We start from the raw sequence: 14,183 nt of genomic DNA on the forward strand, positions 1-14,183 counted from the left end.
TGAAAATGGTTGGACCTAGGACATTTCCTGAGGTGCTACCTAAGCAGTTAATACACGAGATAAGAGCTCATGGAGTTAATGGGCAAATATTTTATTATGGGTGGCATGGTAGCACAGCGGTTAGCACTGTTGCTTCACAGCGCCAGGGATCCGGGTTTGATTCCTGGCTTGGGTCACTGTCTGTGCAGAGTCTGCACGTTCTCCGTGTCTGCGTGAGTTTCCTCCGGGTGCTCCGGTTTCCTCCCACAAGTCCCGAAAGATGTGCTTGTTAGGTAAATTGGACATTCTGAATTTTCCCTCAGTGTACCCGAAAAGGGACCGGAGTGTGGCGCCTAGGGGATTTTCACAGTACTTCAGTGCAGTGTTAATGTAAACCTATTTGTGACACTAATAAAGATTATTAGATTATTATTATGAATGGAGGATTGGTTAATAGTCAGGTTATAAAGAGTGGAGATAAAATACACATTTTCAAATTGGCAAGCTATAACTAATAGAGTGCCACAAAGGTTCAATACTATGATCTCAGCTATTTACAATCTATACTTAATTATTGAGACAAAGAACAAGCGTAATGTAAGGGCAGCACGGTAGCATTGTGGAGAGCACAAATGCTTCACAGCTCCAGGGTCCCAGGTTCAATTCCGGCTTGGGTCACTGTCTGTGCGGAGTCTGCACATCCTCCCCATGTGTGCGTGGGTTTCCTCCGGGTGCTCCGGTTTCCTCCCACAGTCCAAAGATGTGCGGGTTAGGTGGATTGGCCATGATAAATTGCCCATAGTGTCCAAAATTGCCCTTAGTGTAGGGTGGGGTTACTGGGTTATGGGGATAGAGTGGAGGTGTGGACCTTGGGTAGGGTGCTCTTTCCAAGAGCCGGTGCAGACTCGATGGGCCGAATGGCCTCCTTCTGCACTGTAAATTCTATGATCTATGTAAGCTGTAACGAGGACACAGAGAGGCTGTAAAGAGATTTGGAGTATTGCTGAAAAAAAAAAAAGACTTGCTGTCAAAGATTTTCATCTTACACTCATCAGGACAGGCTCATATGAATACCAAATCTCAAAGAGAACGACAACTTATATGCATGAGAAGAGAGTGCTGATTGATTGGCAAGCATATCCCTTCCTCTGTTCGCAACAGGCAAAGTCTTGACTGTACTCAACCAGCCCGTGCTTACAAAACGCAGAATATAATGTCCAACGTTATATGAGATTCTGCAATTTGACAACACTTGCTCAACAAGCCTGATGTGCTCAGAATTACAGAAACAACCAGTTTTAAGATCAGTCGGGCTTGCATAATGGCTCGCTTATGCGTGCCACAAGTTATATATATTCACACGGGGTCGGAGTCCTTTAGTGTCTTTATGGGGCGGTGGGGGACATGGACAAAGCTCACAATAGTCAGAAATCTTTGTCTTTATTCCTGGGATGGGGACATATGGCCCATCCCTAATTGCCCTCGTGAAAATGGTGGTGTCAACTTCTTGAACATAATCAAATGGCTTGCTAGATAATTTCAGAGGGCAGCTCAGGCTCAACCACATTGCTGCAGGTCTGCTACAGGAACAGCAGACTGTCTGCCCCAAAGGACATCAATGAACCAGATGGGTTTTTACAACAATCTGGGGAGGGCAGCGGGCGATTACAGTCACTTTTACTGGTACTAGCTTTTTCCCCCCCGATTTAGATCAACAACTGAAAATAAATTCCCCCCACCTGTTATGGTCCCCCCTTACCTGTATGGTATGATCTCCCCCCACCTGAGTTTCCCAGCAATGCCCAACATAAAATTCAGCCCTGAACATCTCTAATTTGGATCTGAATGTGCTGGGATGGAATTTAAAGCATAAGCCCCAACTTACTCTGCTCAACATAGTCTGGTGTCTAATTTATAATACGTATGTATACCTTTAATTCCATTTGGTATTGGTTCGGCCAGATTTACAAATTAATATTTGTAAAGCAAGGCCAGAAAGGGGAGGACTAAAGTTGAGATTTGAGATTATCATCTGTTCCTTACCAGCATAGGCTGTACTGGGGTTAGAAGGTTGGCCTTGATGCTGAGAATTTTCTTCAATCCTGGTACTTGTTCAGATTCTTGTTGATTCTGGAGAACCCGGTCAACCACATCTTGCAAATTACGCGAGGCTTTGAATGCATCGTAAGCATTGGGGTCTAAGGCATCCAACCTAAGTGAAATTCAGCAGGAAATCGGACATTCAACCTGGTTAGCAACTTTAAAAGAATGACCAGTGAAGCTGGTGTATTTGATCAATACCAGTCAAACAGCGCTAGTAATCTGAGAATTCAGGATATCCAGAAGGACGCCAAAAAACAAAATAGATTGGAAAATTGGTATCAAATTACAAATTTTGAACACTACTCAAATTTGAGTGCAACCCAGAATCTACTAACCAGGCACAGTAATACGCATGAAGACCTGCAAGAATGGGTGGGGTCACAATTAAGGTATTGGTTAAAGGGGAGAGGAACCCTCAGCAACAACAGAATACTTCCTTTTGATTAAAGAATGGGCGGATCAAATGGCAATTGGTTACACAAGATTAAAACTTGCAGTGAAAGGTAACCTAAACTATAAAGTGTAACCTGTCCGAAAGTGCCTGCATGAAAAAAGCAGTAACTAGCCACAGACAGAAATGTGGCAATGAAAGGAATTAATCATCTGAACGGTGTCCAGGAATCTCCCAATTATTAATGAAGCAATTGATATTGGTACATCTTGGATTGCGGTTGTGAACTAAATTATGATGCAAGAGTGGAATGTCAAGTATTCTGCAATAATAGGGGGGGAAAAAACTTATTTTAGATATGGCAAAATTGGAAATGACCACTTTTCAAGATGAAGGGGCTGGAGGAAATGGAGCCTTGAGTTTCAAAGCCAGAGGTCAGGTTATAGCAGGTGCAAGGGTCTAATAGTTTGAAGCATCACAATGGTTAGCCTAAATGAGGACCAAGGCGATGTAGGGTGGTAAAGAACGGAAAAGGCAACAACACCATTGCAAAATACAAGTCTCAACATGAAAGAAAGAAAGGCTTTAATTTAAGACCATAAGAAATAGGAACAGAAGTAGGCCGTTGGGTCCCTCGATCCTGCTCCACCATTCAATACGATCATGGGTGATCCGACATTCCTCACATCCCGTCCTTTCCCCATAACCCTTGATTCCCTTACTGATCAAGAATCTATCTCTCTCAGTCTTAAATATACACAAGGACTCTGCTCCCACAGCTCTCTGTGACAAGGAGTTCCAAAGACATTCAACTCCGAGAAGAAATTCTTCCTCATCTCAGTTTAAAATGGGCACCTCTGGAGTTTGCACATTCGCCCAGTGTTTGCATGGGTTTCGTCCCCACAACCCAAAAATGTGCAGGCTAGGTCAATTGGTCACGCTAAATTGCCCCTTAATTGGAACAAAAATGAATTGGGTACTCTAAAAAAAATTTTAAATAAATAAAATGGGCACCTCCTTATTCAGAGACTATGCCCTATGGTCCTAGACTCTCCCATGAGGGGAAACATCCTCTCAGCATTTACCCAGTCAAGCCCCTTAAAAATCCAAATAGTTTCAATGAGATCACGTCTCATTCTTCTAAATTCCAATGATTTCCAACCTGTTTAACTTTTGCTCATGAATCCTCCTCTGAGGAAGGATGTTCTGGCTATGGAGGGAGTGCAGCGAAGGTTTACCAGGCTGGTTCCTGGGATGGCAGGACTGTCATATGAGGAGAGACTAAATCGGTTAGGATTATATTCATTGGAGTTTGGAAGAATGAGAAGAGATCTCATAGAAACGTACAAATTGTTTACAGAATTAGACAGGGTTGGTTCAGAAAGAATGTTCCCAATGGTGTCCAGAATTGGGGTCATAGTTTGAAGATAAGGGGTAAACCTTTTAGGACTATTGCGAGGAGAAATTTCTTCACCCAGAGAGAGTGGTGAATCTGTAGAATTTACAACCATAGAAGGTAGTTGAGGCCAAAACATTGTGTAATTTCAAGAAGGAATTAGATATAGCTCTTGGGGCTAAAGGGATCAATGGGTATTGGGGGGGGGGGGGGGGGGAGAGAGAGGCAGGATCATGGTACCAAACTTGGCAGTCAGCCATGATCATAATGAATGACGGAGTAGGCTCGAAGGGCTAAATGGCCTCCTGCTGCTTCTATTTTCTATGTTTCTATGCAAGGCAATCTCTCCATACCTGGGATCATCCAAGTGAACCTTCTCTGAACCACCTTCAATTAAATAATATATTTCCTTAAATAAGACCAAAACTGCTCACAGTATTCCAGATGTGGTCTCACCAGTACATTATATAGATGCAGTAAAAAATCCCTCATCTACTCCCACCCCCTTGAAATAAGGGCCAACATTCCATTAGCCTACCCGCTGCACCTGTGTGCTAGCTTTCTGAATTTTGTGCACAAGTACCCCCAACTCAGTTTATGTTGCAGTTTTTCTCCATTCAAATAATACTGTTCTTTTGTTCTTCCTTCCAAAATGAATAACTTCACATTTTAAGTAGCATTTTAATATGACTACCTGGGAGTCTCATATTATAGCCGATGCGTTCACTGTTGTAATGAGTAGACTAAATACCAAAACAACTGGTGTTTTATCATAAAATATTGATCGTCGATACGTGAAATGAAATGAAAGTCGCCAGAGTCCCCAAGAATCATAGGCTGCTCTCCCCTTTTGAGAGAGCACTGACTGGTGGCGATTTAACCTGCCGGTATGGGAATTGGTGTCACTCCGCATCACAAACGAGCTGTCCAGCCAACTGAGCTAACCAACCCCCACGTATTTATGTAGATATATGCTACAATAGTGAAATAAAAAATTAAAAAGGACATTTTTGAAAGAAGAAAATTTTAAAAAGTGAGTCATCATTGCAATTCTCAATTAGCAACACACCATTCAGTTGTGCATTTACACAAAAGCAACAATGTAACATGGGAATCAGTTGACTAACCTGAACTCCAAGTGCCGGACAGCAAATAATGGGATTGGTACAGCAAAGTCTTGCATTGCTGCCCATTAGACACCATGGAAAGCAGCATTTAAAAGGTTGCCAAGTACATTCTCCCAGTGTCTGCGTGGGTCTCGACCCCACAACCCAAAATGTGCAGGGTAGGTGGATTGGCCACGCTAAATTGCCCCTTAATTGGAAAAATGAATTGGGTACTCTTTAAAAAATAAATTAAATAAATAAAAGGTTGCCAAGCAAACTACTAAACAGGGTGGGAATTTAAGAAAGTACAGAATCTTTGAAATTTTTTTCTAAATTTTTGAGAGCAAAAGTTTTTTTAAAGTTAAAATTAACACAGGAGGAACAAAGGTCTCTGAATGGCAGAGCTGGTAGTACTGCCAATGTCAGTCAACTGCTCACAATATAACACCGATACCGCCAGTCAGAGTCAGCACAAAAAGTGGCCATTCGGCCCATTGAGTCTACGCCAGCTCTCTGTAGAGCAATCGAATCAGCCCCATGCCCTGGGTCCATCCCCATAACCCCGCAGGATTATGCCCCTCAATTTCCATCCAATTTCCCTTTTAAATTATGTATTGTCTCTGCTTCCACCAGCCTCCACAGTAGCGAGTTCCAGATCATTGCCACTCGCTGCGTAAAAAGTCCTTCCTCACATTTCTCCCTGCATCTGTTTCCCAAAATCTTAAATCTGCACCCCTCCCCCAGTCCTTTTACCATCAGCAAATGGGGACAACTCTGCTTTGTCTACCTTGTCTAAACTGATCATCTACAGTTATATAGCACCTTTGATTTCCATGCCCAATGTAAAATCAGTTCCAGAATAGTGGGGAGTCCCAATAACATAATTACACAGTTCTACCCTGCAACAGGTCATCTATAAACTCTCTCAGCTGAGGAATGGCACACAGACGGAAATAAAAGCATTTCTGCAGATAAGAAATGAAGTCCTCAGGATAGTCTGATCAAAAAGATTCACAAAACAAATGAAAAAAGAACATTTAAAAAGTTCCACTTTAAACCTATAATTATAGAACCATTTTTAAATATCATTCCTTTCCTAATTAAAAATGAACAGACACTTACACATGTTTTGCTCCAGAATTCATTCTTAGATCATGCTTGATCAACCTGATGATGCATTTCAGGTCATTGGCTGTACATCTAGAAGATACAAAAGATCAAACTTCAGTTTCATTCAGAAGGATACAAGGGAGAAAAGCAGGAGTAGATTAAGGTCCCTTGAGCAAGCTCCGCAATTCAATGGGATCTTGGTTGAACTCAAATCTCAATTCTACTTTCCCACCTGATCTCCATACCCCTGGATTCCCTTATAACCCAAAACATTAAATCACTGTACTCAACCACTGTGCATCCATAGTCCTCTGGGATGCAGAATTCCATAGGTTCACAATCCTCCGAGAAATCTCCCCTCATCTCAGTCCTAAACGCAGATCCCTTACCCTGAGACTTTGCCAGCTAGTTAGAGACTCTTCAGCCAAGAGATCAGTCACTTAGCATTCACTGTGTCAAAGCCTCTCAGAACGCCATGTGTTTCAGTAGGATCACTTCTCATTCTTCCGAACTCCAGAGAGCACAAGCCCATTCTATACAATCGCCCCTCTTATCACAGGGATCAATCAAGTGAACTTTCAATGTACTTGCTGGAAGGAAAGTAAGTTCTTCCCGGGACAGAGACCAAAACTGGCAGTGCTCCAGTTGTGGCCTCATCAAAACTCTATAAAATTGCAGACATAAATCCTTATTCTTGCACTTCAACCCTCTTGCAATAAAGACCAATAAGCAACTTGCTCTTTTAATTACTTGCATTGCTAACTGTATGTTTTGTGTACAAGGACACCCAAATCCCGCTGAACACTGGCAACGGGCAATAGCGCCCCCAGAAGTGGCAATCAATGGCATTTTGTCATCCCATACCGACACTTAAATTCCTTAGCGCCTGTCTCATCTGACCTTCCTGACCTTCAGGCAGCACATTGTGTCCCTGGCTTCAGCTGCAAAGTGTAAAAGATGTTAAGTGAAGGAGGGCATGCCTCCTTTTTTACAGTACTGGCTGCCATAAAGCAGGCAAGTTTAAATACCCCATTGAAAATACCAGGCCAGGGAGAAGGAAAATTAATGGCATTTTATTTTAAATTTAGAGTACCCAATTAATTTTTTCCAATTATGGAGCAATTTAGCGTGGCCAATCCACCTACTCTGCACATCTTTGGGTTGTGGGTGCACACAAACACGTGGAGAATGTGCAAACTCCACACGGGCAGTGACCCAGAGCCGGAATCAAATCTGGGACCTCGGTGCCGTGAGACAGTGGTGCTAACCACTGCACCACTGAGCTGCCGTAAATGAATGGTACGAGGGAGTTCTGACACTGGGGGTGTTGCATTTAGATGGGATGGGGTCCTGTTGGGGTGTGTGCAGGGCTCAGCCTGGGTCTTTAAAATGGTTACACTGAAGTTAAAAGTGCTTTTATTTCACAGTATCATAGTAACTATTAGTATACACTGGCAGATCCATTTTAAACTAACGATTTAATTTGAATGGTGATTGGATGGATCCCATGCAACGCAATCGTCCAGGGCAAGTTAGCGTTTCTGGACAATTGCCAGGTAAACCCTTACACCCTGTGGGGAAATATTAAAACCAAGTTTTGAAAATATTGTAACTGTGGGATGAAATACAAGATTGGATTGTTCTGTGTCAAGGTAAGATTATACATTTGCAGTTTGCCAGTATGGAACACCATTCAGAAGTCACAATTCAAAACTTGTAAGCCAATTGGGGGGGGGGTTAATAAATTTAGAGTGCCCAATTATTATTTTTTTTTCCAATTGAGGGGCAATTTAGCGTAGCCAAGCTACCTATCCTGCACATCTTTGGGTTGTGGGGGCGAGACCCACGCAGACATGGGGAGAATGTGCAGATTCCACATAGACAGCGACCCGGGGCCGGGATCGAACCCTGGTCCTCAGCGCCGTAGGCCAGCAGTTGTAATTTGAAAGTGTACTAACCAGTTTTTTAAAATAAACTCAATCTCAAACTACCACCGGACCCCGTCTCTTATTAGAAAATAAGAGATCCTACGCACCCTTACCTGGGAACGTCGAAGAGGGAGTCCCCAGCGCATCTTTGGGGTAACCCCCAAACCTGACGTTGGGGACACAGAAAGTTATGGACCATTTTAATAATTTCTGACTATTTTTTAATAAACTATCACATTCTTCCCATCAAAGTCAATACTCCATTGGTCACCTTCTTGCTGACTGACTATCCCTTTGCAGAATTCCTATGTTCTCCTCAGAGCTTACATTCCCACCTAGCTTTATACCATCAGCAAATTTGGGATATATTTCCCTTCATCCAAATCATTAATATGAACTGCAAATAATGGAGCACAGATCCTTGCAGAATCCCAATAACAGCAGTTCGGCAACATTGTTCCTTTTCTAATTTGGTCCTTTAACAATTCCTATGTCCACGATAATATATTACCATCAACCCCATGAGCCCTTCTTATCTTTCACACAGCACACTACACCCAGTCTATATAAAAATTATTACATTACCTTTGCTCCTTCCCTTTACATTCCACTCATTACTACACTGGTCTACAATCTTGACTTTTCTCTTGAGATTTTTTAAGTTCCCCTACCCTGAACTCACCACCCCCCATACCCCCACTTATTAGTATAAATGCTAATCTACAGACTTAGTTATTTGATGTGCCATTGGTCATTGGTCCCAGCCCAGTTCAAGTACTCTTCCCAAGTACTTGTGCTATTGCTGGATGAATCAAAGTCTGTTTCCCACACAACTCTTTGAACCACGCATCCAACTCCAAGCTGTTTGGCCCTACATTAATTTGCACACATCTTGGATAGTATCCCAGAGATTATGGGCTGGATTCTCCGATGCCCGACGCCGAAATCGCATGCAGCGACGGGGTGGATGGCGAAATCGGGGAGGGGTGCTCGGCCCCCTGAAAAGCGGCATACTCGCAGAGTACGCCGCATGCCGTATCCACGGTCTCCGTATGTTGGCTGAGGCCTGCTCCGCAATGCTCCGTCCCCAACCGGCCGAGTTCCCGATGGCACAGGTCTCTCATGGTCTCACCCGTCGGGAACTGCGTGGCAGCTGCGGACTCAGTCCAGAGCCGCCACAGTCGGGGTGGACCAGGGTGGATATATTCGGGGCTGGGGGCAATGTGGTGTGGTGTGGTGGGGCGGTCCAGGGCACGCGAGCCGATCGAAGGGGGGACACTATTTTGAGGGGCGGGTCCACGAGCGATGAAGCAGGGGGCCGAGCACCCCTCCCCGATTTCGCCATCCACCCCGTCGCTGCATGCGATTTCGGCGTCAGGCATCGGAGAATCCAGCCCATAATCTCTGGGATACTATCCAAGATGTGTGCAAATTAATGTAGGGCCAAACAGCCATGGACACGGCAATTCTCCAGGGCGCATCAGCAGCTAGAGCCGGGTGCTCTACTCTGCCGCCTTGCTAGCCCCAAGCAACACGGGGAATCTGTGGTAGTTTTGTGGCAGTTTTTCTGGCGTAAAAGGCCACCATTTTCATTTTCATGCAGGCGTGGGGACATTGTCTCCAAATCGAAGAATCCAGCCCCTTTACTTTTGAGGTTCTACTTATTGATAATGGATCCAAACTCCTCAACCTCCCTCAGCAGAATCTCATTCTTATTTCCTCCCGTGTCACTGGTTCCCAAATGGACTATGAGAACTGCAACCTCCCTCAAGTTCCCAAGTTCTCTTCCAGCCGTGAGAAGACATCCTTAATGGTGGCACTGGACATATAACACAGCCTTCAAAATTTCCAATCATGGCTGCAGAGAACAATATCTGTCTACACTAATCTGTTTTGACAAAGGCCAATCATTACACTATTACGACACTAACTGAAGTAGAGAAAAAGGAATAGATTTATTGCATGCATTCAAACATCATGCCTTAAAGCAGGTTATACACTTTAATCATAAGTAATTAATTAGGAATATTTAGAAGTAAGCAAAAAAAGTAAGCAAAATTCTTGGAAATAGAAACTATAAGGTGACTGAATTAATTTTAAACCGGAAGACGGGAGGATCATAAAGGTAAACTTTGTAGGATGAGAAAGAAATTAACTACAACAGGGAGAGAGAAAGGAGTTTACAAATCTATGGACCAGGACTGGAATCAATTCAAGAAGCTACTTAGTAGAATACCAATGAAATACACAAATCCCACTCCCCCACACACAAACACAGAGGTTGTGTGATCGTGGTTCCTTAAAGTAGGTCAGGCCAATATAAAATAGAGGGGGAAGGCTCATGCAAGAGCAAAGAGTGGCAAGAAATTCAAATCAAGAGCCTTGCTGATAGTTTGGGTGACATTTAATTTGGCTGCACAGTTTACAACAAGGAGTCAGTACGGACCGTTCAGAGGAATAGGTCAGGTCATTTAGCTACAAGAATAAAATAATGCTGTGTATAAAAGATTGGTCACTGAATATTTGTTATTTGAGTTAGATTAATAACATCTACTATAAATGTTTTACGATTTTTGAATAAATTTGCTTGATCTTTAATCTGAAACAAAGTCTGATATTGTGACACTGCTGTTTCTGAAGATCAGAAAAAGATTATGCGAAAATACTGGATAGACTCAGCAGCTAAGCAAAACCTTGAAAAATTATCTGTATGTTCATCCTGAGCACTTTATCAAAGGTTATCTAGTATAAAGGCCAGTGAGGGTACTCTCCAGGCTGAGGAGCCAAGAACATGTCCATAAAATCACCTAAAATACAAAATCTGAACCATCAGTGGGATGGAAAAGAGAAAAGAAATGGAAGCCACCTTCCCTCCAGCTATGTCTTAATATTATTAATAATAATAATCTTTATTGTCACAAGTCAACTTACATTAACACTGAAATGAAGTTACTGTGAAAAGCCCCTAGTCGGCACATTGCGGCGCCTGTTCGGGTACAAAGACAGAGAATTCAGAATGTCTAAATTACCTAACAGCTCGTCTTTCGGGACTTGTGGGAGGAAACCGGAGGAAACCCACGCAGATACAGGGACAACGTGCAGACTCCGCACAGACAGTGACCCAAGCCGGGAATCGAACGTAGGTCCCTGCTGCTGTGAAGCAACAGTGCTAACCACTCTACTCTGGCTGTCAAAAAAACATGTTTGAAGGGAGGTAGGGAAAACATGTTCTGTCCCTTCACCCGCATTCCTATGGCTCACTGGCAAAAATAAACAACCTCATTGCAAAATATCACAAATTAGATGCCAGGTTTAGATTAAATCATCCTGTACAGATGCCAATTTACACAGTAGGGTGTCTCCCAAAAATGATTAGTTTCCAGTCATTCTGCATCACCACATTAAAACAGTAGGTCCTAATCTTTTCTTTAGAATGATCGAATGTTAATGCCACAGCCCACAATGTTCAACAATGTGAAGGCCAGCACGGTGGTTAGCCCTGCTGCCTCATGGCACCGAGGTTCCAGGTCCGATCCCGGCTCTGTCCGCGTGGAGTTTGCACATTCTCCCCGTGTTTGCGTTGGTTTCGCCCCCACAACCCAAAGATGCGCAGGCTAGGTGGATTGGCCACGTTAAATTGCCCCTTAATTGGAAAAAATGAATTGGGTACACTAAATTTAAAAAAAACAACAATGTACCATAACCATAAAGAGATTTTTAAGCAGAAGGCAAATAGATTTCTCATGACCATAGATTTTTCTATGTGGGACAATACAAAGATTTCAAAGACTCAAGAACATCCTCCATGAACCATTTCTGGATCACAACCAGTCCACTGAAGCCAAATTTATTGCTCAGCAATACCCTCACTGTCATCATCATCACCATTAAATTTGGTGAGAATAATCTCTGTGGATCAGTAGAACAAAGCAGATCCGATACCAAATCCAGCAACTGTTTCACAGCCCCAACTGCAACATGGTATATTTCATGCCAGGACCAACACAGACTGCAAATTCAGCAATTTGGGGAGCTTTCATCAGTTAAAAGTCATATTCTGTCTGACTGACAATGCAGAGAAGTTCAAAAGACTGGTGCAGAATTATGATTTGAAGGGCAGCACGGTGGCGCAGTGGTTAGCACTGCTGCCTCATGGCGCCAAAGACCCGGGTTCGATCCTGGCCCTGAGTCACTGCCCGTGTGGAGTTTGCACATTCTCCCCGCGTCTGCGTGGGCCTCATCCCCACAACCCAAATATGTGCAAGGTAGGTGGATTGGCCACGCTAAATTGCTCCTTAATTGAAAAAAAAGAATTCTAAGTACTCTAAAAAAATTTTAAATTATGTTTTGAGCGCATTTATATTTTGAAGCTAATTTTGTTTTAGAATTTGTTCCTGGGATATGGCCATCGCCTGCAAGGCCTATACTTACTGCCCAGGAAAGTGGTAATGGGCTGCCTTCTTGAATCACAGTCATCCTCATGGTGTAAATGCACCCTCATTGGTGTTTGTGAGGGAGTTCTAGGATTTTGAATCAAAGAACAGCGATATATTTCAGAGTCAGGGTGGCATGTGACTTGGAGGGGAATCTTCAGCAGTGGTTTTCCCATCCGTCTGCTGCCCTGTTCCCCTAAGCAGGTCAGGAACTTGCCTTAGCGAGTTGCTGCCGTGTATCTTGTACATGTTACAAATTGCACAAATGGGGAAAGCTACGAGAGATTAAAGTGATAGATGGGATGTCAATATAAAAGCAAATTATTGCAGATGCTGGAATCTGAAATAAAAACAGAAAATACTGGACAATCACAGCAGGTCTGACAGCATCTGTAGAGAGAAGGAAGGGAGCTAACGTTTTGAGTCTCGATGACTCTTTGTCAAAGCCGGGATGTCAATCAAGCTGACTGCTTTGTCCTGGACGGTGTCAATCTTCGAGTGTTGTTGGAGCCACATTTACCCAGGCAACTGCAGCGTTGCAACTCGGACTCCTGGGCGGAATTTTCCCACATCCCCCCGGCAGCATGTTTCGCGGAGGCGGCCCGCCATTGGGATTTCCTGTTCTATGCACACCTCGCCACCAGGAAACCCGTGGTGGAGGTTTGCCATTGGCGGGACTGGGAGATTCCCACTGGCAAGAACAGCTGGAGAATTCCGTCCCTGATTTGTGCCTTATAGATGGTGGACAGGTTTGGGGAGTCAGGAGGGGATTACTCGCTGCAGAATTCCCAGCCTCTGACCTGCTCTTGTAGCCACAGTATTGATGTGGCTAGTCCAGTTAAATTCAATTTGATAGTAATGCCACCGAATGTCAGAAGGTGGCTATATTCTCTCATGCTGGAAATTGCCATTGCTTGGAATTAATGTTACTTGCCCTTTATCAGCCAAAGCCTGAATATTGTCCAAGTCCAGCTGCATGCAGACACAAACAGCTTCACTATCTGAAGAATTGCAAATGAAATTGAATACCGCAATCATCAGCAAACACTCCCAGTTGCGACCTTATGATGGAGGGAAAGTCACTGATGAAGCAGACAAAGACAGTTGGGCCTCAGGCACTATCCTGAGGACTGCTGCTAGAGTGCTCTGGGGCTGGGATGATTGGCCTCCATCAACAATCTCCCACTGTGTTAGATTTGACACAGTAAACTTTCCCGAATTCCCACGGACTTCAATTTCACCACGGCTTCTTGCAGCCACATTCAATCAAATGCTATCCCGATGTCAAGTGCAGCCACTCTGGCCTCATTGCTAACCAAGGTGGTGGCGCAATGGTATCATCACCACTGTAATCCAAAGACCCTCTGGGGTCTTGGGTACGAATCCCACCATGGCAGATAGTAAAATTTGAAATGAATAAAGAAAATCTGGAATTAAAAGTTTAATGATGACCATGAAACCATTGCAGATAGTTGTAAAAATCAATCTGGTTCACCAATATCCTTTAGGTGAGGAAATCTCCTTACAGATCAACAGCAATGTGGCTGACTCTTGACTGCCCCCTCAAAGGCAATTAGGAATAAATGCTGGCCCACAACCCATAAGTGAATATTTTTTAAAAATTGTCACTCGATAGAATAGTCAATGACACTTGCCGATAACATAGTGGACTGATGGGCAGTAATTGGTTGGATGGGATTTATCGGCTTTTGTGGGCAGGACTTAGCTGGACAAATT

The 14,183-nt window shown here is 43.6% G+C and overlaps 1 protein-coding gene across 4 annotated transcripts in view; it reads right to left on the minus strand.

Moving 5' to 3' along the window:
* Positions 1–14,183, minus strand: part of lig3 (ligase III, DNA, ATP-dependent) — a 100,164-nt gene that overhangs the window by 57,426 nt on the left and 28,555 nt on the right. For all 4 annotated transcript variants that reach the window (XM_072469302.1, XM_072469301.1, XM_072469303.1 and 1 more), the window contains exons 7-8: positions 6,098–6,175; positions 2,023–2,191 (exon numbers count right to left, since the gene is read on the minus strand). In XM_072469302.1, the coding sequence (XP_072325403.1) occupies positions 2,023–2,191; positions 6,098–6,175 (247 nt within the window). The remainder of the gene's footprint in view (positions 1–2,022; positions 2,192–6,097; positions 6,176–14,183) is intronic.

This window comes from Scyliorhinus torazame, chromosome 12 (assembly GCF_047496885.1).
Source record: "Scyliorhinus torazame isolate Kashiwa2021f chromosome 12, sScyTor2.1, whole genome shotgun sequence".
Lineage (NCBI taxonomy): Eukaryota > Metazoa > Chordata > Chondrichthyes > Carcharhiniformes > Scyliorhinidae > Scyliorhinus > Scyliorhinus torazame.